The sequence below is a fragment of the Miniopterus natalensis genome, chromosome 18 (genome assembly GCF_054644295.1).
Source record: "Miniopterus natalensis isolate mMinNat1 chromosome 18, mMinNat1.hap1, whole genome shotgun sequence".
NCBI lineage: Eukaryota > Metazoa > Chordata > Mammalia > Chiroptera > Miniopteridae > Miniopterus > Miniopterus natalensis.
Genome location: NC_142098.1, coordinates 13,506,725 through 13,531,880, shown reverse-complemented (window position 1 = coordinate 13,531,880; position 25,156 = coordinate 13,506,725). Strand labels below are relative to the sequence as shown.

Sequence of the window (25,156 nt, the reverse complement as noted above, 5' to 3'; positions counted from 1 at the left end):
GCCCAAGGGAGCTGTACAGGGCACCTGTCTTGTTTTTTCCATCAGCCAATGCCCAACCCTGTCCTGGGAGCAGGGAGCTGCTTAGTGAAGCTTGGTCCTTTGCCCTGTAGCTTCCCAGCCGAAGCTGGTGACGGTCCCCATGGTGTGCAGCCATGTGTCTTTCCTCAAGGAGGGCATGAGAAACGCTCCCCAGCTGCCAACACTGTAAGGAATCAGGAGAGGTGGCCATCAGCACGGGCGCCCACCAGCCCAAGCCAGGGTTCCAAGCCGTGAACCACTCCCTTCCTGCCTGGGCTGGGGAGGACCCTCTGCCAGCAGCCTCCAAAGTCTGCCACTCAGTGCCTTTCCGCTGTCCCGTGGGAGCACCCAGCGGCCCATGACTCAGCCAGACCCAGCGGACTCCACTGGTCCTGCCTGAGCAGGCCTAAAGCTGAGTGCTGTCACTCTGCTGGCCCCTGCCTTCGCGGCAGGACGTCACCAAGCTGCTAGACAACTCTGTGCCTCAGATTCCTCACTGGTGAGGCCACTGACCTGCCCGGGGGCTCCCATGAAGAGCTCCTTGGTAACAGCGCATGGCGTGCAACTGCATCTTGGCCAGGCTTCGTGATGACATGGGAGGCAGCCCTGCTGGCCTGAGAGGTGGGTGACTAAGAGGCTAGTCACTGAATTTTCAGCAGAGGCAGCACCAGCCCCGTTTCTCAGGTGGACTTTGCAAGGTACTTGCACCTGGCAGGTTGTACCCAGGGCCACCAGGCCAAGGAGAGCAGGCACTAATCTTACAAGTGGACGTTAAAACAAGTGGATACTGGCTTCAGAAAGACCCCATAGCTGGAAGGGTGGCTGCTGGTGCTGGGTGACTGGCGGAGCAGGCTCTGGGCCCCTGGCTCTGCTCCAGAAGGCCTACCTGCAGTACAGCAGGTAGTTATGTCCCACTTTTACAGGTGAACTTTGGACCCAGAGAGGCTGAGTGACTTGCTCCAGGGCACCCAGCAGCAGAGAGAACTTGGAGTCGAGTCAGGTGGGAGGGGGAAAGAAAAAAGAAGCTTGGCCTGGGAGCTTTCCATCTCACCGCCTCTGCTCTGCGGGCACCCGCCACCCCAGCAGGTAGAGGGAGGCATGTGGCCTCTGAGACTCTCACTGCCTGGCAGCTGCTGGGCAGAGAGATCATACATACTGAAGCCTGCTTCCCAACACAGCCGTACCCTGGAGTGCCCCAGTGACCGCTGTAAGGGTTTACAATGAGTCACCCCAAGATGTATCTCTGTGGTACGTGGATTATTTTGAGCTAAAGGCAAGTGAGACCCTGAAGGCTCAACGGAAACTTCTGCCCTATCTTAACTACTTAGTAGAATTTAAATTAGGGAGCCTTGCCTATAATAAATTATCAAACATAAGCTTTTTAAAAAATAAAATTTTCTTAACCCTTACCCAAGGATGTTTTTGATTTGAGAGAGCAAGTGGGCAAGCGAAACATCAATGTGAGAGAGAAACATCAGTTTCCTCCCACATCCCCCCCAACTGGGGATCGAGCCCATAACTTTTTATAAGGAATGATGCTCCAACCCAACTGAGCCACCTGGCCAGGCTCAGAGGTGGCCTTTTTGACCTGTCTATAGGGCAGGGCAAACTTCTAATTGCTGACCCTCTGGCTCTTATGGTTCAGCAATGACCTTCCTCCCCCGTGAAGCCCCAGTGCCTTACCTCATCCTTAGCTCAGAACGTCATATACACTTCACTTTCCCTTCCTGCCTCTGAACCTATCATGTATGTACGTTTTCTGACTCTCTCATGTATGTGGGGTTCCCATGCATATGTATGTAACTAAATTTGGTTCTCTTGTTAATCTGTCTCATGTTAACTTAATTATGAGACCAGCCTAAAGAACCTAGGAGTGTAGAGGAGATTCTCCCCCCTCATCCAGGATGAGGCAGAAGTCTGGGTCAGCTGAGGTCCCAAGGCTGCCCCAGTGGGTCCCCACTCTCCATCTGTGCACAGAGTGGGCCGGGGAGAGCAAGGATCCACAGAAGTGACACAGGCAGTGACTACAATCAAACACTCAATGCCCTGGGCGATCCTGGCTGGAGACCTGACTCCCCGCACAGCCGCCAGAATGACCATCCTGCTACAGTTAAGATCCGAGGTCCAGCATCTGTGTCTCCAAGGGCTGACATCTCTCGCCTGTTAGGTAAAAGCAGCAGAAATCCAGGCCCTCCGCACAGTGGCAAGTGAGGAAGCCACTGATGTACCTACCGCCGGGCGCCTAGGACAGCCACGTGGGTTTCTACGGGTCGGCCACCAGCAGGAGCTGCCATAAGGACACAGTGCAATGAGGAAACCAGCCTCAAGTACAAGTAACCAACCTATCAACAGATGCTAGGACGTGAGCCCCCGGAGGCTGGCTCACACCAGGCCCCTTGCCCCTAGGCAGGCCCCTGCCCCCTCTGGGGGTCAGAGGTAAAAAGAAGTGCAGCTCCAGGTTTTCCCCAAGAAATGGCTCCAGCACCCTGTCACCTCCTCCTCTGACGGCTGACCTTCAGGAGCTCCCGTCCATGTCCTTAAAGTCACCCTGTGCAAAGGCCAAGCTCCTGAGGCTGCCCTGGCCAGATGTGTCCGCAGCACTGTCCTCCAACAGGGGCCACTTCATCTCAAAAGCCCTCAGCCTACCCACACAGGGCCTCGCCCCACAGGCACGCGGGCAACGCCCCCTGAAGACACAAGCCCACGGAAGACACAGTGGCAGGCACAGGCTCCCAGCCCCCAGGGATGCCGGGAAGTGTCTCTCAGGCTCTGGAATGTGATGCAGCCGTCCAGCCCAGAAGCTGCAGCAATTAATCACTCCTCCATCTGCCTCCTACTCCCGGCACTGGAGGGTCAGGGGGTCTCCTCCCAGTTGGCCCGCCCCCCTCTGGTCCTTGCAAATAACTCTTGGGTTCCAGCCTTCATCCCTTGCTCTCCAGGACAGGAACCTGAGGAGAAGCAAGGGACAGGAGTGGAGAGCTAAGACGAGACGCCCAAACAGGGACCCATGGGACTCACGGTTTACCCACCGGTTTAGGCGCAAGGGAGGGAGAAGAGGGGGCTTGCTCTGAGGAAAGGGGTGAGTGGGCGGAAGTCAGGCAGGAGGCCAGAGGTCTGGGGAGCGGAGCGGACTCCACGTGTGGTCTCCCGAAAGCCTAGGTTTTGTTTACTCAGTACAAGCTGGACCTCACTCTGGAAGGACTGGGACAGAGCCCCACTTCCCCCCACTCTGCCAACTGGAATGTCTCCATCTGCAACCCCAGGGACACAAAGTGACCAGGAGGTCCCCCAGGCTCTAAAGGCAAGAGTCTGACAGGGCCGAAGGGAGCAGCGGTGGGCGTCATCTCCAAGTGAAGGAAGAAAGCTCGGTGTCCCTTGGCAGAAGACATACAAACAGAGGGATCCTAAGCTTGTATGGGGTCCTCCAGGCCCAGGACCTCATGGAGAGTGACCTCCAGGCCAGGCAATGCTCTATTACTTTGCCTCTGTGCTAATCTCATTCTCATGAGGTCACATATGTGCCCATTTGTCAGGGTAAGAAGAATGAGGCAGAAGAGATTGTTGTCAAGCCCACAGAGCAAATAAGCTCAGGTGCCAGATCATACAGCCAGCTCCTGAAAAAATGGGGCTGCTGCCCTGAGGGTCCCCTCAGACTCCACCCCTGGGCCCACAGGGGGCCTCAAGCCACTGTCACTGGCTCACCTACACCCTCTGCAAGTCCCTCACATCCCTCCAACACTGACAAGTCCCTGCTCCTGATGTTGGGAGATTAGGGCTCAGCCTGGCTGCCTCTCCCGGCTGGGAAGGGCTGCACTCACTGATAAGGTCTGGGACACAGCTCCAGCAGTGAGATAGGAAGTGACCCCAGGCAGGACTCGGCAGCTGGTTAGGGCTGGTTTGAACATCAGAGAGCATTGCCTCTAGCAATGAGCCCATCACAGTCTCTGCCTATGTCCCCTTTCCCCGGCAGGACCGGGCACCGGGCACTGACAATGCCGTAACATCAGCAAGGACATGAGTGTGCCCAAGGGGAGCAGCAGGACCTCGAGGGGTGGAGAAAACCCACCCAGACACTGGTCCTGGGAAGCAGGTGGATGCCTCTCTGCACAAAGTGGAGGAGAAACATGCGTGCATGATTGCTGTGCCACTGGGCCCTGGGAGGGCAGAGGAGGAAGCAGAAGACACAGTGCTGACCCCAGGGAGGTGTGGCCGGCCTGGAGGAGAGGCCCCAAGAACTCAAATGGCAGCTCATCTACTGCGGAGATGCAGGACAGTGTTAGCGCTGCACAGGGCTCCCTGCAGGATCAAACAAGACTGGACACCCAGGGCCAGGTGGAGGTGCACTCGCCAAGCACCTGGGCATAGCTTCTGCAGGCCCTGATACTGCTTTCCTTGGACTTGGGAGTTTTTCCTGAGGAGAAGCCGTCAGAAGGAAAAGCACATGAAGATGGCCACTGCATCCCTGGGAACCGCAGGGGATGGTGGGCCAGGAGGCCCAGACCATCACTTTGCTCAGGCTAAAAGGAACCCACTGCATCCAACAGGTGGCCCAGGGAAGGCCATGCTGAAGACAACAGAGCAAGAGTCCCAGCCACGCCCATGACACCCTGGACAAGGGTGGGTGAGCGAGGGGTGGTCCCCACAGAGAGCAGGCCAAAGGCCCTGGGAGGGGATCTGAGAGCTGACGGTGGGGGAAGAACAGAGGACACAGGCGGAGGCAGGACGCAGGAAGCTTGGGAGGGAACCAGCCCAGCCGAAGCAGCAGCCCACCAGTCAGAAAACACTGAGAGAGGCCCCCGTGCCAGGCGCCCAGCCAAAGCTGCCCTCACAGCGTCCTGGCCTAGGAAGCCGGCCATCGAAACAGAGCACACAAGCTAACGGGCCTTCCAGTTAAAACACCTGCTATTAAAAAGATACCATTCAGCAAATGATTAGAGTTGGTAAGCCACAGGTGGGAAAAATATAGGTTGGGGCAAAAGTAGGTTTACAGTTGTTTCTATAGAAAATAATACAATAACTAATAAATAATACAATAAACTGTTTTACACATTGACAAGTGTAAGCCTGCTTTCGCCCCGCCCTGTACTTACAGGGCATATAGGTGATAAAGACCTAAGTCCTAGAATCCTAGAAGAAACAAAAAGACAGACAACAAATTTTTTTAAGTGGGTGAAATGCTTTGAGACTCGTCACAAGAGATAACAAAGGTGACGAACATCGGGGAGGTACAGGTTAAAGATACTACCTCACGCCCATGAACCAGCTGAAATCAGAGGTCACAGCACCACGTGCCGGCAAGGGTGTGAGCCCTGAACCCTCCCCATGTGTGGGAGCGGAAACACGTAACCTGGAGACCTGGCAACCCCACACCCAGGTGTGTAGGAGTGAATGAAATTCAGTATGTGTCCACAGAGAGGCATACACAACTGGCAACCTCGCTCATGTCACCAACCCAGAACAGGGGAACAGATAAACAAGCACCAAGGAGCACGAAAAAAGAAGGTTCCCCCGTCAGCCCGGACCAACTGCAGCAACTGCGCTGAGCGAAGGCCCCAGGCAGAGGGCCCTGGTGGTCCCTCAGACATGAACCCCAAATCCGGACAAAACTGCCTAGGCTCACAAAAGTCAGAGGGTCATGGGGATGACCAGAAGAGGGCATGGGGGCTCTTGGGGCAGAAGCGTCTTCTCTCTTATTTGGGGAGGTGGTTATACGAATGTGCTCAACTGCCAAAACTTACCAAACAGGACACTTAGGATCTGGGCGCTTTACTATTAGTCTGTTCACGGTACCTCGGCTAAAAATACAATGCACACACTGAGAACTGTCCTGCAGTGGGGACTTAAAGCAGGACGTGGCTTAAAGCAGGCTCTCCAAACACATTTGGCAAGTGAATAAAGGTGGGAGAAGGCAGCAGAGTGCCCCAGTGTCTGGAAGGGAGGAGGGTCAGCCACAGGAAGCTGGTGGCAAAGGGAACGGCCGGCAGGACCCCAGGGCAAAAACGAACTCGGGGTATTGGGGGGCAAGAAGGAATCTGGGTGTCTGTGGGGGATGAGGCACAGCTGGAGGAAGGAACTGGGAGTCACCCAACACACTGACAGGTTGAAGGCACAGGGACCAGGGCTCCTGAGAAGCAGGAGGGTCACGGCAAGAACCCTGGCTCTGGGGGCAGGCAGACCTGGTGCCAACTACCATCCACCTCCGTGACATCACCCCCATGTCCGCATCCACGCGATGGGGCCACCACCTCCTGCCCGTCAGAAGGGAGCACGCTCACTAACTGTAGGGTGCTGACACCAGCCGCAGGCAGGAAAGCTGGGGACTCAGTCTGAGTGGAGACTAGAAGATGGAGGGCCACGCGCCAGGCCGAGGAGCGGGGCTCTCACAGCGGGCAGTTCTGAGGGCTTAACGTGGAGGAACTGCTGCTCAGATGTCTCAAGAAGGCCATTTGGGACGAATCTGGCTACAGAGCCAGAAGGCTGGGGCAGGGAGGGCAAGGAGGCCGCCCTGTGTGTCCCAGCCTAGGGTCTGATGGCAGTGGACGTGAATGGAGGTTGCAGAGGGAATAGGGAGATGAGTGACCCTGTGTCAGAGAAATGATGAGATGCAGAGGTCCGTGCCAAGTGGCCAGTCAGCTGGAGACGGGCCAGACAACTTCAGGGGTTAGGAGACAGATCAAGGTCAGGCAAAGGCTCCTCACACTGCAGATGGGCAGGGGAAGACCGAGAGCAGGGAGTTCAGGAAGGGCTGGGGAGCTGCTGTACTACAACCTTACAGACAGGCAACTAGCACGCCGGGTCCAAACTGTACCTGGACTGCAAGTTGCCAGGGCACACTCCCGCCTGCAGGCACACCTCAGACAGTTTGGGAGCCCTGCTCCTTCGTGAAACAGCACAAGAGCACCCCCCACCCCAGGAGGGGAGAGAGACACATGCAGCAAGAGGCCTGGCGCAGAGTCCTGATCAGGGCTGGGCTGCCGTGGTCCTTATTACCCCTGGGAATAAGGAAAGGCGAAGGGAAGGCAAACAGCTTACTTCGGAGTAGTGAATGGATGATTTTATTTCCCTTTTTAAAAACGCGTTTCAGGTTGTTATAATGATGTGTTGTTTTAATGGTGTTTTAACCATAAACAGAAATCAAGTGAATGGGGAGGGAGGGAGGGGGGGAGGAGATGGCAGCAATGCCCGCACAGAGGCAGAACTGGACCCGTCCGGGCGGAGGAGCTGGGGTGTGATGGGAGGCCCAGGTGCTGGTGGTTGCAAGAGTGACACTGAGACCCAGGCCTGAGGCCAGTGGGGCTCCTCTTTAGAGGGCGCCCTGCCCAGGGAGCCCACACCTGGCCCTCTCTTGCTCTGCCCTCTGGTCCTGGCCAATCACAAGCCTTTGGATGCTCCAGCAGGCAGGAGGAATTTGTTTACGTGATAATTTTATTCTTTTGTTTCCCCCAGAGGACCCACAAGAAGGCCTTCAAAAGGCAGGGGAGGTAAGGAGAGCTGGGGGAGGGACAGGTCTCGCTGGCACACCTGGGTGCTGCTAGGTCTGAGCTGAGCTGGGAGCAGCCTGAAAGGAGCCTGAGGAAGCATGTCCTGCCCCAGCCTCGGCCCCCTGCTCCCTGTGTAGGCCAGCTCTGCCCCACCTGGTGGCTCAAGGACCTGGGATGGAGGCCTAGTCCCCGAGCCCCCGCCTGCTCTGCAGGAGCCAGCTGGCTCTTAGGTCCATCTTAGCCACCCAGTCGCTGGCAAGGGAAACCACAGGAGGTGGCCACGGTCCCGCTTTAGCCTTAACCCAAGGAAGGAGAAGTGGCCTCGGCTATATATACTTATGGAGAAAACAGTGCAGATAGAAGGCTGGTAAACAGCTGGCCCGTTAGAGGGAACCTAAAAATACTCCCTATAATTATGTTATTAAAACACACCAGAAAAATGGGCCCACCCCACTGAGCAAAGGCCCCCAGACGGCTGCAGGGAAGCGGGAGGCCACGCACGTCAGCCTGAGGGTGCCCTGGCGTCACCCAGGCGTTGGTCTGGGCCTGGACACTGTCCCATTTTGTTCCCAGCCGGCTCTCACCTCCCCCTGATGGGCAGCCTGCCCCAGGACTGACCAAGCTGCCCAGTCTCAGCCTGCGGCTGCTCATCTACAAAGTGGGAAGCTCCTGGCCCCATTTCCACCCCCGAGAAACACACAGGAGCAAAAGGGGTCACACCTCTGTGATTCCAAAGTCCTGGGAGCAACCTCAGCTCCATGGCTGGGGGGAGCACAGTGACTGTGGGTGCCTGCCTGGAAAGGACTGAAGGGAAGCCGAGTCACAGGCTGCGGGCAGGCCTGGGCGATGGGGTCCTACAGCGCCCACAGTACACAGGCCAGGTCTCCCTCTAAAAGCCGGTGAGGGGGGGAACAGGCCTAAAGGTTAAAACAGCAACTTCATTTTATCTGATTTAAAATTTCACTATTTTATGAAAAGTATCCATGTTACTATAGAACTAAAACTTAATTTTAAAAAAATCAAAACTGGGGGGAGGGGATCAAGTCTAGGGACTCTGGCCCTGACTGTCTACTAGGCTTATCCAGCCGCCCCTGTCCTGCCCCACCTCCACCTGGCCACAACCAGGGGATGAGCCTAGAAGAACACCCCCACACACACAACACCCCCATCCACCAGGCCACCCACTTGGCTCCTTCCAGCGACAGAGGGCCTGACCTTGGGGAGGGGGGGGTGCACTGGTCTGGGGCCCTGCAGTTGCCATCCTGCCTGGCTGCCAGCTTCTCCCCCTCCTGAAGGCTGCCTTGCCTGGTGCTCACCTTCCCCCTGCCCTGCCCCATGCCCAGTCTGGACCTTATGTATGGCAGTATTTGGGAGCCCTGTCTTAGGTGGCATTAGTTGGGGACCCCATCATGTGTGGCTTATTTGCTGCACTGTGTTTCTTGCCCATCTGTGCTCAGCACGCCACTGCACAAATAAACACAGCAAAGGGACTTAAAAACCAAAGCGCCAGAACCTGGGGGACCCCAGACCTCCTTTTACAGACAAGGAAACCCCAGTCTGGTTAGAAAGGGGAAGGATGTGCCCTAGCCCCTCCCACAGCGCCACCATGGGCTCTGAACCAGAACTTAGGCCCCTGGCTGCTGCCCAGAGCTCAGTCCCTTGAGATCTGGATGAGAACACTTGAATGAATCTGGGAAAAACTCAGGGAAAGGTCCTGTGCCAGCTCACAGGAATCTGTGTGGTTGGCGTAGTGCGTGCTGGCCAAGGGCCAGGCTACCGATACCCAAGGTCCCTTGGCCAGCCCTGGACACTTTACCTCCCCCTTCCTGGGACCTGCTCGCTACTGGCTGGGCAGCCCCGTGTGCATGAACCCCCTGTGGTGAGCGGCTCCTTTCATTCTGTTTCCCGGAGGCCCAACCTAGCCACTGACCACCAGCACATGGGTCCAGCGTGCTGGCACATGTGGGAAAGCACTCTGGGGCTCCTAGTCCACCAGGATTGGGCATGGGGGCTGCCCTGATTTTGCTCACATCCAGAGCCCTGGAGATCAAGAGATCAGAGACCTGGGAGTGGCCTTTGAACTTTTACTGTCTTGTTTATAGGCGAGGAAACTGAGGCCCAGAGAGAGGGGTAAGGGCATGGCAAGTTCAGAGCAGGACAGAGGCTACTTGGCCCAGAAACCCCTCCGACAAAGTCAGCTGAGCCTCTCCCATCTGTCCTGTCCCCTCAGCTCCCCATTCTGTTCCCTCCCCAGGACCTTCCACCCCAGGGTCTCCCAGAGGTGACATCCTGCCAGCAGGCATGGGACTCACCTACTCCAAGGAGGAAAAGATTTCATCCCCAGCTTCCTCACTTCCTACCTGTGTGACCTTGGGTGAGTGAAATAACGTCCCCAACACCAGGTTCCTCATCCAGAACACAGGCTACACTCAGAGGAGTTCAAAGTCAAGACTGTAGAGCAGGTGGTCCTGCCCCACCCCATCCACCTCTCCAGGAGACTCAGGCTGAGGGGACAGGGAGCTAGAGACAGAGCTGCGGGCCACACTGCACTCCTTGAGGAAAAGCCTGAGGCAGGCACTCCATGTGGGCTCACTGCCCAGAAGACATGTGCTGCTTTACCAACTGCTTCCAGATGCTTGGTCCTTACCATGAGGAACGACCAAATTGCTTTGGCAACCAGAAGAGGGAAATCTACACTTAAAAAGTCCATATATTTCTAAAATAGATAACAAAGAAGACAGCAACATTTTGTTGAATTCTAAAGAAAAGGGGATTTCTGAGGACCAGAGTGGTCAAGAGTGGCTTCCTGTAAGAGGAGGCTACACTGCACCCTGAAGGTGTGGGGTCAGGACTGGAGACATCCCTGACCCCTCTGGTGGGCTGGCCCCACCTCCCACACGCCACAGAAAGCAGTCCCCTCCAGCTGCACTCAGAGCAGAGGGAGTCAAGGAGGCCTATCCTCCAGCTTTGAGCACTGAAAGCAAATTCAGTGCCCTGTCAGAACAGGGGAGACACCGCCCAGGAAACAGCGTGTGGGGCCAGGATCTGAGACTGGGCACTCCTCCTACCCCCAGAGACAAGACTTCCTCTGTAGGACCCTTCCCGGCTGGGCCCTGGGCTCTCCATGCCCTGGCTGCCAGCAGGATGACGGCCTGCAGATGACCACAAGTAACCCATCCCCAGCTCCTGGGCAGACCCTGGCCCCTCCCCTACACCCCCGTCCTCAGTCCTGTCAACCAGGCACCTTAGTTCTGCTAACGTTCAGTCCTCCTGGGGGCCAGCACAAGGCTGTGTCTTTCCCCTGGGGTCACAGAGGAAAGCAGGACCTGTGCCCAGCTCCACGGCCACTCAGTCTGGGTGCTTTCCTTCCTAGTGGCACCGCAGAGCATGGCCTCTGGATGAACTGCTCTGAAAGCCAATCACAGTGTCACCCCCAAGGGGTTCCTGGGCAAATGATCAGACCTAGAGTGCTAACAAGGCTCCAAGGCCCACACCTCATTTTCTCATTGCCAAGAGAAAAGACCACCTCCTGCCTTCCTCACAGGGGTGTGGAGACAGGGATGGTGACAAGCCTATGAAAAGGAGGAAGTGTCCCATTCTAAATGGTTACACGTCTCAGTGATAATCAGTCTGATGCAAGTGACGCCCCTGTGTGTGGTGGGCGTGCCTTCGAGGCCGGAGGCCCCATTTTACAGGCAGAAGCCAAATACTGCATTTCCAGTTTCTGGTAGTCGGTGATACAGTTGCTGCGTTCCAGTCACCTCCCTTTCTGCTACCATGTTTGTTTCTGGCTGCCCCTGTAAGGCCCAGAGTCAGGAGGTGTGGCCCGTTCTATGGGAATCACAAAGTGTCCTGCCCTGACACCTGTCTAGAAGCTTCCAGCTTTGGGTCCTGACCCTCCTGGGCTCCAGGGACGAGAGGTGAGCTGCTTGAGACCTCCACCCTTCACAGGGGGAGTCGGGGAGTCTGTCACGATGAAGAGGCCAGGCTGGGCTTTTGGGGCAGTAACCCTGCACTGCATGGGGAGTGCTATGGGGATGAGGGACACCCCAAGATGACTCAAACCCTCCCCGCGACTGCTGCCTGAGCCAGCACAAGGCACAAGTCTGACTAATATCCTCTGAAGCCTTACCTAGCACCCACCTCTTACTTTCACTTCCAAAACTGAAGAAATAGCCATTTCCAGCCAGAGCTTGTCAGGGACGAGTTGCTCAGGAGACAACGGAGGGAACATTCCACCTCCGGCCAGGCAGCATGGCCTTGATATCAGCAGGACAGCCAGTGGGCCCCTAGGGACCAGAGCTGCCCACGCCCTAGATGAAGAGTCTCAGGTATCACCAGCCAGGCCGGCTCAACATCACCCTCCGTCAAAGCTTAAGAAAAAATACTGCAGCCCAAGTCCCACAACCAGGCACAGAATCAGTGTGGGGTGTGGCCTGGGCATCAGGCCTTTTTTAAAATTAATAGACTTTATTTTGGGGGCAGTTAGGTTTATAGAAAAACTGAGCAACAAGTACAAAGAATTAGTCATCCAACTCCCCAGGTGACTCCAATATGACCCAGATGGAAATCCTGTGCTAACACCACCTCCACATCCCGGGACAAGAGAACTCTCCACGTCGCCACATGAGCAGCAGCCAAGACCCAGAAAAGAACCCAGGACCCCTGCCTAATTCTCAGTCAACAAACTCCAGGCCTTGGGCTGAATCTGGCTCCACCACTTGTTTTGGCACAGCCCACAGCTAGGAGTGGTTTTTACATTTTTTAATGGTTGGAAAAATATCTGAAGATTTCATGATGGGAAAATATTTACTATCTGGCCCGCTACAGAAAAAGTTTGCTGACCCCGTGCAAGGAGACTCCACCATCTAGGGGACAAGTGCCCTTGAAGAAGGACCCCCCACCTCTGCAGGCCTAAGTGATCTGATTCTCTCCCTCTCTCGAAGGGCCAGGCCAAGCAGGATACAGGTGCCCTGTGGGCAGGACAAGTGAACCTCTGCCTCTGAGAGGCTTACCTGTCCCCCCACCCCCACCCCTCATGTCACCAGCTTCTAAGAGGACCTCTAGCTGAGTCTGTCCTGCTTGTTTGACCCTGTGGCTCTCCAGAGGCACCGGGCACAGCTGGCTGACCCGCACTCTCCCATGCACATGCCAGGTTGTCCTGTACACACAAGGGTGGACTCCAAGCCTCCTCTCGGACCTCAATGTTTTCATTGATTCCTGTCTTGAAAAACTTCCCAAGTTTCACCACCTTTCTCTGCTACAAATCAAAACACAGTCTGTCTAGGAGCCAAAGCGCAGGCTGCTGTGGATCTCCCACTTTCCCGGCCCACTGGGAGCCTGCACCTACCTATAACAGAAGTTGGCAGAGGCCTACCTGGAGTGAGTTAGGAGGCTCTGGAAAGACTTTCAGAATACAAACCCTCCCCCCCATCCACCATGGCCAGACATATTTCCACCCAACAGACAGACGTTTGCACCCAATGCAAACCTTTCCGTGGTTCCATAAATTAATTTAATCAGAGTACTTTCCAGCTCACACCCAAGAGACAGCCCCAGTGGAGAGAGCCGAGAGTAGCGTCAAGGATGGAATGAGCTTCTGGGCACTCTGCCCTGGGCACAGTGGAGGCCAGGGGGGTGCAGGAGAGGTCTTACAGCAGGACAACCACAGGATGAGCTTTCTGGAAGGGGCGACACTGACGATGCCACGGTTCGGGTCCCTCTGCTCTGATACCAAGGCTAGAGAGCCGCCTGGGGGGTTCCCTCCCCCAGCCGGGGCCCAGCTGCCTGGTGCCTGCCGCCCCACCAGAGCCAGTGAGCAGAGAAAGTCAGGGCACGGAGAGGGGAAGCGCAGGGAGGATCCCGAACTACTTTTTCCAAAGCATAGGCCTGCCCTAGTCTGGCGGGGTGTGGGGACCAACATGGAAGAGTGGGGGGGGGGGGGGCCGCGCCCAGGGCACAGACGTTAGTTCTGCTCCGGAGGCTCCAGATTAAACTGCTCCAGGCAGGAAGCCCGCCTTCTCCCACATTGGTCAGGAAGTCATGATGCAAGTTTGCACTTTTTTTTTAAACATGAAATAGAAAAAGAGATTTGTGCCCCCTTCACCAGCTCTCCTGCCCGTCCCACGGTGGCAAACGATCCCCTCGCGGGGGCCCTGCTCCCAGGTGTCCGGGGGCAGGGACGAACCGCGCGCTCGCGGGGCCGCCCCGTGGGCGCCGGGTGGCCACCTCTCCACCGCCCGCCGCCGCCCTCTCAGCCCGGCGCTCGGACGGGGCCCCGCCGGTCCGCCCGCGCAGCCCCGGCCTCCCCGGCGGCCCCGCGGCGCTCTCATGCCTCTGGAATGCGGGCGCCCAGGGCCGCGCGTCCCGGGCGATCTGCGCGCCCGCCCGCCCGCCCGCCCGCGCGCGGCCCCCGCCCCGGCCGGCCTCGCTAGCAGCCGGGCCGGGAAGTGGGGAGCGGGACGTACCGCGTCCCCGCTCAGCTCGCCGCGCCTGCCCCACTCACCGGCCAGGAGCGCAAAGGGCAGCAGCAGCCAGTAGAGCACCGCGCCGAGCACGTGCGGCTCCATGCCCGGGGGACCCGCGGGATGAGCCCGGGGTCGCTGGGCCGCCGCGGCGCTAAGGGGCAGCGCGGGGCATCCGGGTTTGGCGCGCCATGGTGTACAAGGCGGGTGGCCTCACGTGCCGTGCGCCGCGGCCAGGACACTCGGCTGGTCGGCGGGGACCCGAACGCCCCCGCACTCTCCTCCTGGGTCCGGGGCCCGCGTCCACTCGGGCGCTAGCCCTGCCCGGCGGCGAGCGCAGCGCGTGGCTATCCGCGGCGCAAGGAGGCTCAGCTGGGCAGGACGGCGGCTCGGCGGCTGCCTCCCTCCCCCTCGCCGCCCGCGGGGTTTATAAGCTCGGCCCCCGCCCGTCCTCCCGCCCTGTGCCCGCCTCCGCGCTGCCTCGACGACCCAGCGCACCGGGCACACCTCCTGCCCCACGCGCCCGCGCAACCCGCCAGCCCTCCGGGTCGGAGCTGGCAAGTCGGGACCCTCAACCCTCAACCCCCAATAACCTTGGCGCCCCTTCTCGGTGTGCACGTGGGGGCGGGCAGGGGGACGTTTCTCTCCCCGCGGACTCGGCTGCAGGGCTAATAAAAGGTTCCCTAGCGCCTGGCTTCCTGGGCAGCACCCCACGCGCAACGGCGCCCCGCGTGGCTGGAGCGACTTTCGCTTTGCTGCCACAGACGCAAGGACGCAGCGCCCCCTGGGGACCACGGGCCGGCTCGGAGCCGCAACCCAGAGGCCAGTAGCCAGCTGGGCCGGGGTCGGGTGGGAGGACCAGCTGTGGACTGTTCGGGGCCACGTGCGGCCCTCCCAGCTGTGCCCGCCACCTCAGCAGCTTTCCACCACCAGCTTCGCACTGATCACCTGCAATAAGGCGGTGGTGATATCAGCTAGAGCACGTGGAGAGGCCAGGGTCTGAGTGGAGGGTGTGCTGGACATTTCAGCCTTTTGGCCTCCTTTTGGCCTTTGCCACCCTTGAGGTGACTGGGAAGGGAGAAACAGAAAGGGCCCCACAGTGTCAGAGGCAGAGCCCTGGGGATACCGCTGTACTCTGCTCAGGCTCCCAACTTGGCAGCGTGAGGGGGATTAAGTAGGCTAGGGGGTGCGGTGGGGACAGGGAAAGCCTGCAGCCAGCCCTGGCCCAGGCCAGCTGACTGAGGCCAGGCAGAACACAGGCCCAGACCCTCCAACTCTTAAAAAGCCAAATAGGCGGAACTTCATGAAGTCTGGCGTTTAAATGCTGACTGGATTTCTCCACACCTTTCTGCTTCTTCCTTTCTCAATTCCTAGTTAGAATCATGTCTGACCCTGGACTTTTTCTAACCCTCTGAGGCTTGTAGTCTCAGGGTTTCTCTTCAAAGTCAGAGAACGAAGGAGGCTGGGGACACTGGGCCAAGCTGATTGAAAATCCCAGGACCCACCTGCAAATATGCCTGTTCCAGCCTCTGGGAATGGCTGGAACCACCCTCAAGGAAAGGCCCAGATCTGGCTGCCTTGGGCAGGATTGGGGCCAGGGTCTCTGAGTAGCATCACTATCAACAGAGATGACCAGAAGGACAGCCCACATCAGCTCCTCTGACTGCTGGCTTTATGGTCCCAGGAGGCCATCCCCCCTCTCTGTGCCTCGGGAGCATCTATGAAATAGGGAAGGGGCCCCAAGCCTTGGAGTTGTGAAGATTTAAGAGGAGACCATGTCAAAGTAGACGTGAAGCAGCATGCACCCAGTGAGAGGTCACCATCTGACCCCTAGGTTATCCCCCATTATCATTATTAGGCTAGGGGTCGGGGAGAGGAGGGCAGGAATAAAGAGAAAGGCTTGCCAGAATGCCAAGAGTGGAAATAGAGCGGACACTGCATCAGGACTGGGGCTCCCCTCACCCCTCCTCTGTCTGGCCTGCCCTTGGGTGATCACTGGGCAGCTGTGGGGGAGGGGGCGTCCCTTTCAGGACATTGATGCCCAATAGCACAGGGCCTTGAAGGGATGTAAGACAATCTTGTTTACATAAAAGGCTTAAATGCAAGTTTAAAAACCACTCCTTTAAGCTAAGTCCTTCTACAGCCTAGAATATAACATTTTACACCCTTTCCCAAGAGCATGGTTTGCAGGGGGAGCAGGAAGAAACACAGGGATGGGGAGGAGGGAAGAGGGCCCAGAGGGGCATGTCCAGAGTCCCCAGACCTACCATAGCAGCACTTGGGACCTGGCTCACAGAGCTTCCCACCCTCCAGGCTCCAGCGTAGTTGCTCCAAAGAAAGAGGGAATCTCAGAACTTGCCCCGCAGGTGTGCTCACAAAGGAACAGAACATAGGTGTCCAAAGATTGTGAAGAGCAAAAGACTGGGAAGGTAAATAAATGATAGTGTATCCTGCAGTGGGGTAGTGCCCATGGGTTGCAGAGAATCAAGCAACTCTCCGTGTATCCATATGGAACAATCTCTAAGATACAGCATTACAACTGGGAGTGTTGATCTCTAAGATATAATATTACAACTGGAAAAAAGCAGCAGGGTAACACCCATGCCTGATGGACACTGTATCTCTGGGAGGGCATGCAGGGGATGGTAGGGCTGGGACTGTGCTACCAGGATGGGAGGGACACATAATGGTTGGTGAAATACTCTTTGGTGCTATTTTGATTTTTTGCTATATACATGTATCACCTATTCACAAAATAAATTTAAAATGAACACAGCAGAGATAGATTCTCAGAAAAGAGCTTCCCAACCCGCCACTTGCCAGACAGGGGACAGCAGGGAGCCCTGCCTTCCCTGTAGTCCTGGTGGGTCAGTAATTTGTGTTTAATCCTTTGCAGATGAGAACACAAAAAAGGGGGGCAGGAGGCAGAGGGGGGAAGTCATTTGTCAAAGGATAAGCCAGGCCTCGAGGCCAGCTTTCCTGACTCCTAGTACAAAGCCATTTTTTCTTCCACCACCCCAAAGTTTGGGGTCCTCCCACACTGTTGCTGTTGATTATAATAGGTATTTAGTTTTGGAGAGCAAAAGTGGTCAGCTACCATAAAGAGCAAGAAAGGGCCATGGTAAAAGTGTCATCACAGGGGACATTATCACTCAGGTTTAACTTTGTCCCCAATGATGATATAGTCATTACTTGTCTATACTTAAAAATTAATTTTAAGGGGAAACAACCCAATTGTCCATTAACAGATGGACAAACAGAATGGATAAGCAAAATGTAATCCATACAATGGAATATTATTCAGCCATAAAAAGAAATAAATCTGACACATGCTACGAATGAAACTTACAAATATGATACTCAGCCCTGGCCAGTGTGGCTCAGTTGGTTGGAGTGTCATCCCATACAGCAGAAGGTGTCAGGTTCGATTCCTGGTCAGGGCACATACCCGGCCTGCGGGTTTGATCCTGGTTGGGGGTGCATGCAGAAGGCAGCCAATCAATGTTTCTCTCTCTCAAATCAATAAAAAAAAATTTTTTTTTTAAACCATGATGCTCAGCAACAGAAGCTATTCACAAACATCTAGATGAGGAAAATTTATAGAAACAGCTGGCCAGTGTTGCTCAGTGGTTGATCCAGGGCACATGCCCGGGTTGTGGGTTTGATCCCCAGTAGGGGGTGTGCAGGAGGCAGTCGATCAATGACTCTCTCATCATTGATGTTTCTACCTCCCTCTCTCTCCCTCTCCCTTCCTCTCTCTGAAATCAATAAAAACATATTTTTTCAAAAAAATTTTATAGAAACAGAAATGAGAAATTCCCAGGGGCTGAGGGGAGGAGGGAATAGAGAGTTATTACTTAATGGGGACAGAGTTTCTGTTTGGGATGAGAAAGTTCAGGAAATCGTGGTGGTAGTTACACAACGTGAACGTACTTAATGCCTCTTTTGTCTCCCCAAGTACATTCCTTTTCAGTTACCCCGGCCCACTTTCCTGGAAACAAAGAACAGGTGTGGATCCAGTGGAGAATTCGCACATATCCTGTTCCCACATGTCAGAGGAAACCAAGATTTTCCTAAGGGACACATCCCACCTGGGCACAGAGCTGGCCTTGAGTGACTGACTGTCCCCTGGCATCCACCTGCCCACCTGGAAACAGCCTGTTGACCCTGTTTCCTTGCTGCCTGAAGGCCCAGCATTCAGCTCTGGCTGCTCAGCACCATGGCTCCAAGGTGGGTCTGGAACCCACCTGCTGGCCTTAAGGGCCGTTTGAGCTGGAAAGTTAGAAGGTGAAACCAACTACAGAAAAACGTGCCGACAGGTGCCTTTTACAAACGGAGACCGGGAATTAAGCCCATTCCAGGGTCCACACTGCCACATGAGTGTTGGGGGTTGGTGGGAAGAAGTGTTTCTCAACAGCGAGAGGCTGGCCCAACTTCTAATGCTCTTTTTCACTCTGGTCCTGGTAGGAGACTCTGAAATCTCACTGCCCCTAGCTGCACCCTTATGGAATACGCCATGGAAAACCCAGATGGGCAGTTCCTCCCCACCCCAGGCAGAGCAGCAGATGGGCTAGTCGAGGGCAGGGAGGCCTCAGCTACCATGCTTTCCAAGCCAGGAAAAGGCAGGCATCATAGGGTTGAGGCTGGGTGAGGGGTTGGAGGTTGAAAGGCCCGTCCATCGAAGGCCTGCCTGTTCTCCAGCCCTCGGTGGGTGCTCGCTGGCCCCCTCTGGCCTTGCTGACTGACTCATCCAACCTCAAATTGGGGCCAACTATCCAGGGGCCTGGTCAGAGCTGAAAAAGGAATGCCCCCTGGCCCTGGCCCTCTCCCTGCCCACATGCCTGGGTTTGGACTGGCTGGATCAGCTTGAGGGAAGCACAGGGAGTGGGGGGCACATCTTGCACCTTCCTCAGGTGCTGGAACTCTCCCGTGGAGGTTTTAACTGGAGGACGCTGCGACTTCCAGCCCAAGGACTTTTCAGGTTCCCACTGGTCACCTGCCCCTTCAGTCCTACTGCTGCTCTTAACCCCACTGGTGAAGTGTTGACCACTGGTCCCTGGTGGTGGTCCTGCTGATGAAGTCACCTGCTTGCTCACTCAGGCTCAGGGAAGAGAAAGCGCCCCCTTCCCAGCCACAAATGGACAGTGGGCAGGGGCCCGGCTCTCGGGAGCAGAGCGCTGGCTAGGAAAGAGCAGGTGGAACAGTGACTTCTGGGCCCAGGGGCTCTCACTAGGGGCAGGGGAGGGAGTCATGAGCCCTGAACATCAGGGCACCAGAAGCCTGACCATCTCACTCCTCTCCTCAGGGTCTTCAACAGCGTGGGTCACCCACAGGGTCTTGGCGCCCTGCTCCAGTACAGTGGCCATCAGCTATGTTGCTCCATTGCCCCTGCACCTGTGGCAACCACACAGGGCTGCCCCACTCTGTCACACGCCACTGGGAATGCCATCCCCCACCCAGTAAACTCCTCTTTCTAACAGAATACCTCAGAAGTCTCTCCTCTACTAGCTCTCCTGACCACCCATGTGGTTACCTCTCTGCAATAGTGGTTACATATAGTCACGAGACTGGAGCTTCCTGGGCTTTGCCTCAGGTGAGCTGCATCCCCAGGGCCAGCAAACCGCCTGCAAATAGAAGGGCCACCCAGCTGTTCAGAATCGGTGAGGTAAGTGCCTTTATCAGATGCCATTGGAGATGGCTGACCACTGACAGGGGCCACCAAGCAACCAGCTCACTCTATGTGGCAATAGACAACAAAGTCACACAGGTCCCCAACCCTGATGGTTCCCCTCCCGTGAACCCTCCTGCCCCACCTTCTGCCCAGAGTCTGTGACCCTCGACCCTGTGCCTACACGTGCACAATACAGAAGGGGAGCAAAACTGACCTTTGATTCATGGAAGCCAGTGGAGAAATTCTTCTGCTTTCTTCCCTGGACAGTCCTTGAATGTGATTTACTGAACTTTTCGGGGGAGGGTCATGTGCAACTGAGCCACCAACTTCATGTTCAGACCAGTCTTCCACTGGCTCTCTCAGCCTGTCTTGCTCCCCTAGCTCCTGATGAGCTCCCTGCAGTGCTGCCCTATACCCGGCCTTGCCTGGGGCTCTGTTCTGTGGCAGAGAGTCCCCCACCAAGAACACACACATGTGTGATTTCCAGGGCAGTCCCAACAGCAGCTGGTCTGAGGAGGAGGCAGGCCCTATAGCTGGGGGCCCTGGCCCCACCCCCATTTGAGGGCTGAGCTTCCTACAGACACACTGACCCCTCACTCACTAGGAGCTCCTCTGTGGTTCCTCTGAGCCTCCTGACCTAATTTACTTGCCTCAGCGCCCAGCTAGTCTTCAGTTGCGGCAGAGTCGTGGGGAAACTTGGGGTAATCTATGCAACTGAGTAACAAATGCCTGCAAGCCGACTGGCCCCCTTACAACTTCAGCATTGTGGCCAGTGGACCTAACTGTACAGCTGAGGCTTACAGGGAAAGTGTCCTGGTCCTCTCACAGAAAGAAAGCCACCCAGGCCTCTCCAAGGACAGGATCAATCACTATTTGAATTGTCCTTTACAACCAGAAGCCTCAAGCAGGGACATAGCTGAATGGTGTTGACTGCACTGCTCATGTGTTCATCCTTTCCTCCAGGGGCACCCAGCACCTAGGTGCCCTGTGGGCTCAAGGAGCTCAGGGGAGTTTCGCAGCCCCTCTCACAAATCTCCCAGCACAGCATTTAACAAACAGCATGCAAACAGTTTCTTCCAGAGATCTGCCCACTTTCCCTCCCCACCAGTCTTTTTTTTTTTTTTTTTTTTTTAATCTTTATTGATTTCAGAGAGGGAAAGGGAGAGGGAGAGAGAGAAACATCAATAATGAGAGAGTCACCGATGGGCTGCCTCCTGCACGCCCCCCACTCGGGATGGAGCCCGCAACCCGGGCACGTGCCCTGACTGGGAACATGAACCGTGATTTCCTGGATCCTAGCTTGATGCTCAACCGCTGAGCCACGCCGGCAGGCGCCACCAGTCTTAAGAGGAAGTTCAAACTCCTCTGTGGTCTGGTGACGGGTCTTCTCCAGCCACACAGTTACACTGTCCCTTCAACTTCCAAAGCTCCAGGGTCTGGCCTTTCTCCTCCTGTGCTCAGACACACGCGGCTCTGCCACAGATCAGGAGCTCAGTGAACGCTGCTGGGTGGACGATGGTCTCCCTCCAGAGTCTGGGCTCCTGATCACTGAAGTAACCTCCGCTCCGCCAGGCCATGAGCTCCTTGGACGCAGGACACATGGAACAACCTATGTTCCATGTGCCGGGAGTGGCTGGTTGCAGGGACCTTCAAAGTCCTTCAATGAGGGACACAGGTCCCTCAAGCGTAGTCCATCGGCCATGGCAACAGTGGGGCTGCCTCAGAAGGACAGATGCCCACCTTCGGTACAGGTGGAATTAAGGACTAGTGCTTGGCTTGGCCAGGCTGGGGTGGCTCAAGGCCTTCCTCTGGGACGTGGCCCTGGGTTCAGGCTCGGCCTGTGCATTGTTTCTCAGGTGGTTCCTGCAGTTCCAGGCCTTCCTCGGTGGGTTCTTACAGGCAGGGAGGACGTCTTCCTAAGGAGGGGCCACCCCTGCGCGCAAAGGGCCACAGGTGTCAGGAGGCGCCTGCAGACCCGCGGGGCCTGACCCAGAGTTACTGCGAGACGCCCCATCCCCCCACCCCGAGACCGCAGGGCCTACGGTCCGTCTGTCTGTGGAGTCGGAACTCGGGAGCCCGGGGTGGGGGTGGGGGGAGACGTTGGGGGGGGCCCTCCCCGGCTTCATCAGCCCCCAAAAGTGCCTTTTCGCGAGTCTCGCCCCGCCCCCAGCCCCGCCCCCAGCTGACACGCCCTTCCGGGCGCTAAGCCCCGCCCACCGCGCGGGGAGAAGCCGCGTGGACATTAGGGTCCCACCCCTCCCGGACCACGCCCCGTACCCTGGGTTCCAAGCCCCGCCCCGCCCCGCCCACTGTCGCCCCCGCGTGATTGGCAGCGCCAGGCGCGCGCCTCAGGCCTGCTCCCCGGTTCGTGCGCGGACTGGGTGGGGCCGGCGGGTCCCCGAGCCAAGGGTTGCCAAGGGTGCCCCCTGCTGCTCCAGGACCCTGGCACCGTCTTTCCCGTGCGGCCGCCGCTGGTCGTGGGAGCCCGCGGGTGGAAGGGACTTGGGGTGTCCGTTGCGCTTGCAGCCTTTAGGGTGCAGAGACCTGCTCTGTCCCTGCAGAACTGAGCGGGGGGGCCCGCCTGGAACTGGGCTTGCAACTGCATTTACTTTTAATTAATATTAAACACTCCATGCAGGTTTTTTTTTTTTTTTTTTAATTTTAAATCTGTTTAGAACAACTTGGACGCGCGAGTCCACTTTCCCAACTGTGAATTTCATGAAATCTAAACGAAGTATTTCAATGAACATGCTCCAAATTGAGATTTGCTGTGTCAAGTACACACTCCATTTGTATGGTGAGCGCTAGCGATAGTACTTAGTAATAATTATGATGGGTGTGATGGTGGGGAGCAAAAGAATGTGAAATAGCTCATTAATAAAGTTTATACTGATTACTTGCTGAAATAACATTTTGGGTGTAATGGGTAAAATAAAATTTTTCAAATGTCCCCTGATTTTTTTTTTTTTTTAAATATATCTTTATTGATTTCAGAGAGAGGAAGGGAGAGGGAGAGAGACAGAAACATCAATAATGAGAGAACCATTGATCGGCTGCAGCCCGCAACCCGGCCATGTGCCCTGGCCGGGAATTGAACCCTGATCGCCTGGATCCTAGGTTGACGCTCAACTGCTGAGCCACGCCCAGCTGGGCTTTTTTTTTTTTTTTTTAAATGTTGCTACTAAATAAAAATAACACTTGTGGACACCAGCAATTTGAGAGCTCTGAGCATCGCCACCTGCCCAAAGCCTAGGAGGGGCTTCAGGCTGTGACCAGACGTCCAACAGACTCACCGAAGAAGCTGAGCCCACCCTCGACCCCGGAGTCTTCTCAGATGCCCGGTGAAGGTCCAGCTGGCACTGGAGCTGTCTCAGGAATACTGGCAAGAAACTTAGCAGCTTGACTCTCAACCTTACTACTAAATTCCCTTCCCTTCCACTAAAACATTTGCCCCAAAAGCAGGATGGAGAAAAAAACTCACAGGGGCTTGGACTGGGGCTGGGTCAAGGCCTGCTCTACAGGAGCAGACGGGTGAGGAGGACATTGGCATCTGTCTGGAAAGAAAGGCTGCGAAGGGCCTTACAAGCTGTTAGATAACTCACCCTATCTCTGCTTAAAAAAGACCCAGAGGAAAGGATACTTGAGATTGAATCAAGATCAGAAGATTTGGATGTAGCTGTCATTATTGCCTGTATCATGGAGATCCTCCTGATAATATTAGCGTAGAGAACAGTTATGACATGGAGTTGATTTAGCTATAAACCCTATTGTACCATTTTTTCTTGCTACTAGTAATGTTAAGGTCATTACGCAGCAGCATAGGTAACTTATAAGGAAAACTTGAGCTGTAACAAATTTTTTGATGTGCCATTTCAATTTTTAGTAGCAAATGTGTGTATAGGCATCTTAATAAAATTTGAGGCCTATTTGAGACCTTTTTTAAAAAGACAAATTACACGTGTGGCTCCCACTCCATGTCTATCGGACAGCGTTGCTCTCCGTATGGATCGAGACACAGCGTACCTTCTTCCACCCTAGTAATCATCTCTGAAACCAAGCGGGTGGTGATGGGTTTTGCCATGATCGTGCGGGAGGTAAAGGCGTGGCTCACTTTGCCAGGACTCCCACGGCAGCCCTGCTGAGAGCAGGTTCCACTGAGGTCCTCTGACACGAGCTGGGCTTGGGGAGGAGAGACTTCCAGGGTCACTCAGTTCGTGGGCAGCAGCAGCTTGTCCACCCTCTTTGTTGTGTTCCATCGGTAACGGATTCCAAAGTTGTCTGGTGGACAGCGAGCCAAGTGCACATCGATTCTGGACGAGACCCAAACGCCTTCCTTGAAGGTGAAAGCTGCCTGCAGACTTGGCCACGGACTTTGCATTATACGCCAAGACCATAAAAAGTACCCTTGTGGCCAAAGGTGACAGGATCAGGGGATCCCCGAAAGCCTGAATTCCATCATTAGTCCTTGGCTACTGTCCGGTCCCTCGGGGAAGGAAGGGCGGCTGACTGAGAGGCAGAGGGTTCAGAACCAGCTCCCTGGGGCACCAGCTCTGTGCCCTGTGAGTCTTGGCTTCTTCGCCCACCTATAAATCAGAAGACTATAGGCTGTAGGCTGGCTCAGTTGGAGGGTGAGGCCAATAAGGCGTTCCAACCACAGGAGCAGGGTCTGCACACAGCGCGCCTCAAAAGAGGTCAGCTATTTCTGCTTTTGTGAAATTGCTTTGAAAACTGTACGGCGTTGCTGCACATCCTTGGGTGTGGTTGCTGCCGTGTGCAGACGGCTCCAGGATAGAGCAGATGAGGAGAAGCCATCCACACGCGCCATGTGTGTATTGAGGAGGCAGACTGGCAGGAGCAGGACCCAGGAGGTGGGATCAGTTTCTAAGAAAGTCAGGGAAAGTCAGACACGGCTGTGGTCCAAACTCAGAACCTACTGCAACTCTAATCATTTTCCGGTTAAAATGATGATGGTGGTTGTGGTCCCAGCACTGTGCTAAGCCCTTTACCCATATTTAATCCTTAGAAGCTCCGTATGCGCCAAGTATCATCATTATCTTCCCTTGTTATAAATCAGAAGACTAGGGGCTCAGAGAGGTGTAGCCACCCACACAGAGTAGCACAGTCAGATTCCACTTGGACAGTTTGACTTCTGGTCCCGGGCTTTACCGGTACTCCCCTCCTCATTACAAGTCAGAGGTCCAGACCCCAGCTCTGCTCCATGGGTCATACGCTCCTAAAAATTAATGAGGGCCCCTCAGGGCTTTTGTTGTGTGAGTTATATCTATCAATGTTATATTAGAAATTAAAACTAAAGCTTTAAAAACATTAATGTATTAAATCATTAAAATAACAATAATAAACCCATAACATTTTTTTTTATGAAAACAAATTGTATTTTCCAGGACAAAAAAAATTTTTTTTAAAATCCTCAACAGAGGATATGTTTTATTGATTTAGAGAGAGGAAGGGGGGGAGAGAAACATTGATGCGAGAGAGAAACATCGATTGGTTGCCTCCTGTAC

General features: G+C 55.5%; 1 protein-coding gene and 1 pseudogene across 1 annotated transcript in view; one reads left to right on the top strand and one right to left on the bottom strand.

The window, feature by feature from the left end:
• PIEZO1 (piezo type mechanosensitive ion channel component 1 (Er blood group)) overlaps positions 1 to 14,081 on the bottom strand; it is a 60,643-nt gene extending 46,562 nt beyond the window's left edge. Inside the window, exon 1 of the mRNA XM_087827090.1 lies at positions 14,005 to 14,081. Within this exon, the coding sequence (XP_087683216.1) occupies positions 14,005 to 14,068 (64 nt within the window). The 5' untranslated portion in view covers positions 14,069 to 14,081. The remainder of the gene's footprint in view (positions 1 to 14,004) is intronic.
• A 7,253-nt stretch (positions 14,082 to 21,334) lies between these two features.
• On the top strand, positions 21,335 to 23,389 carry LOC148091007 (developmental pluripotency-associated protein 3-like; annotated as a pseudogene).
• The last annotated feature ends 1,767 nt before the right edge of the window (positions 23,390 to 25,156 follow it).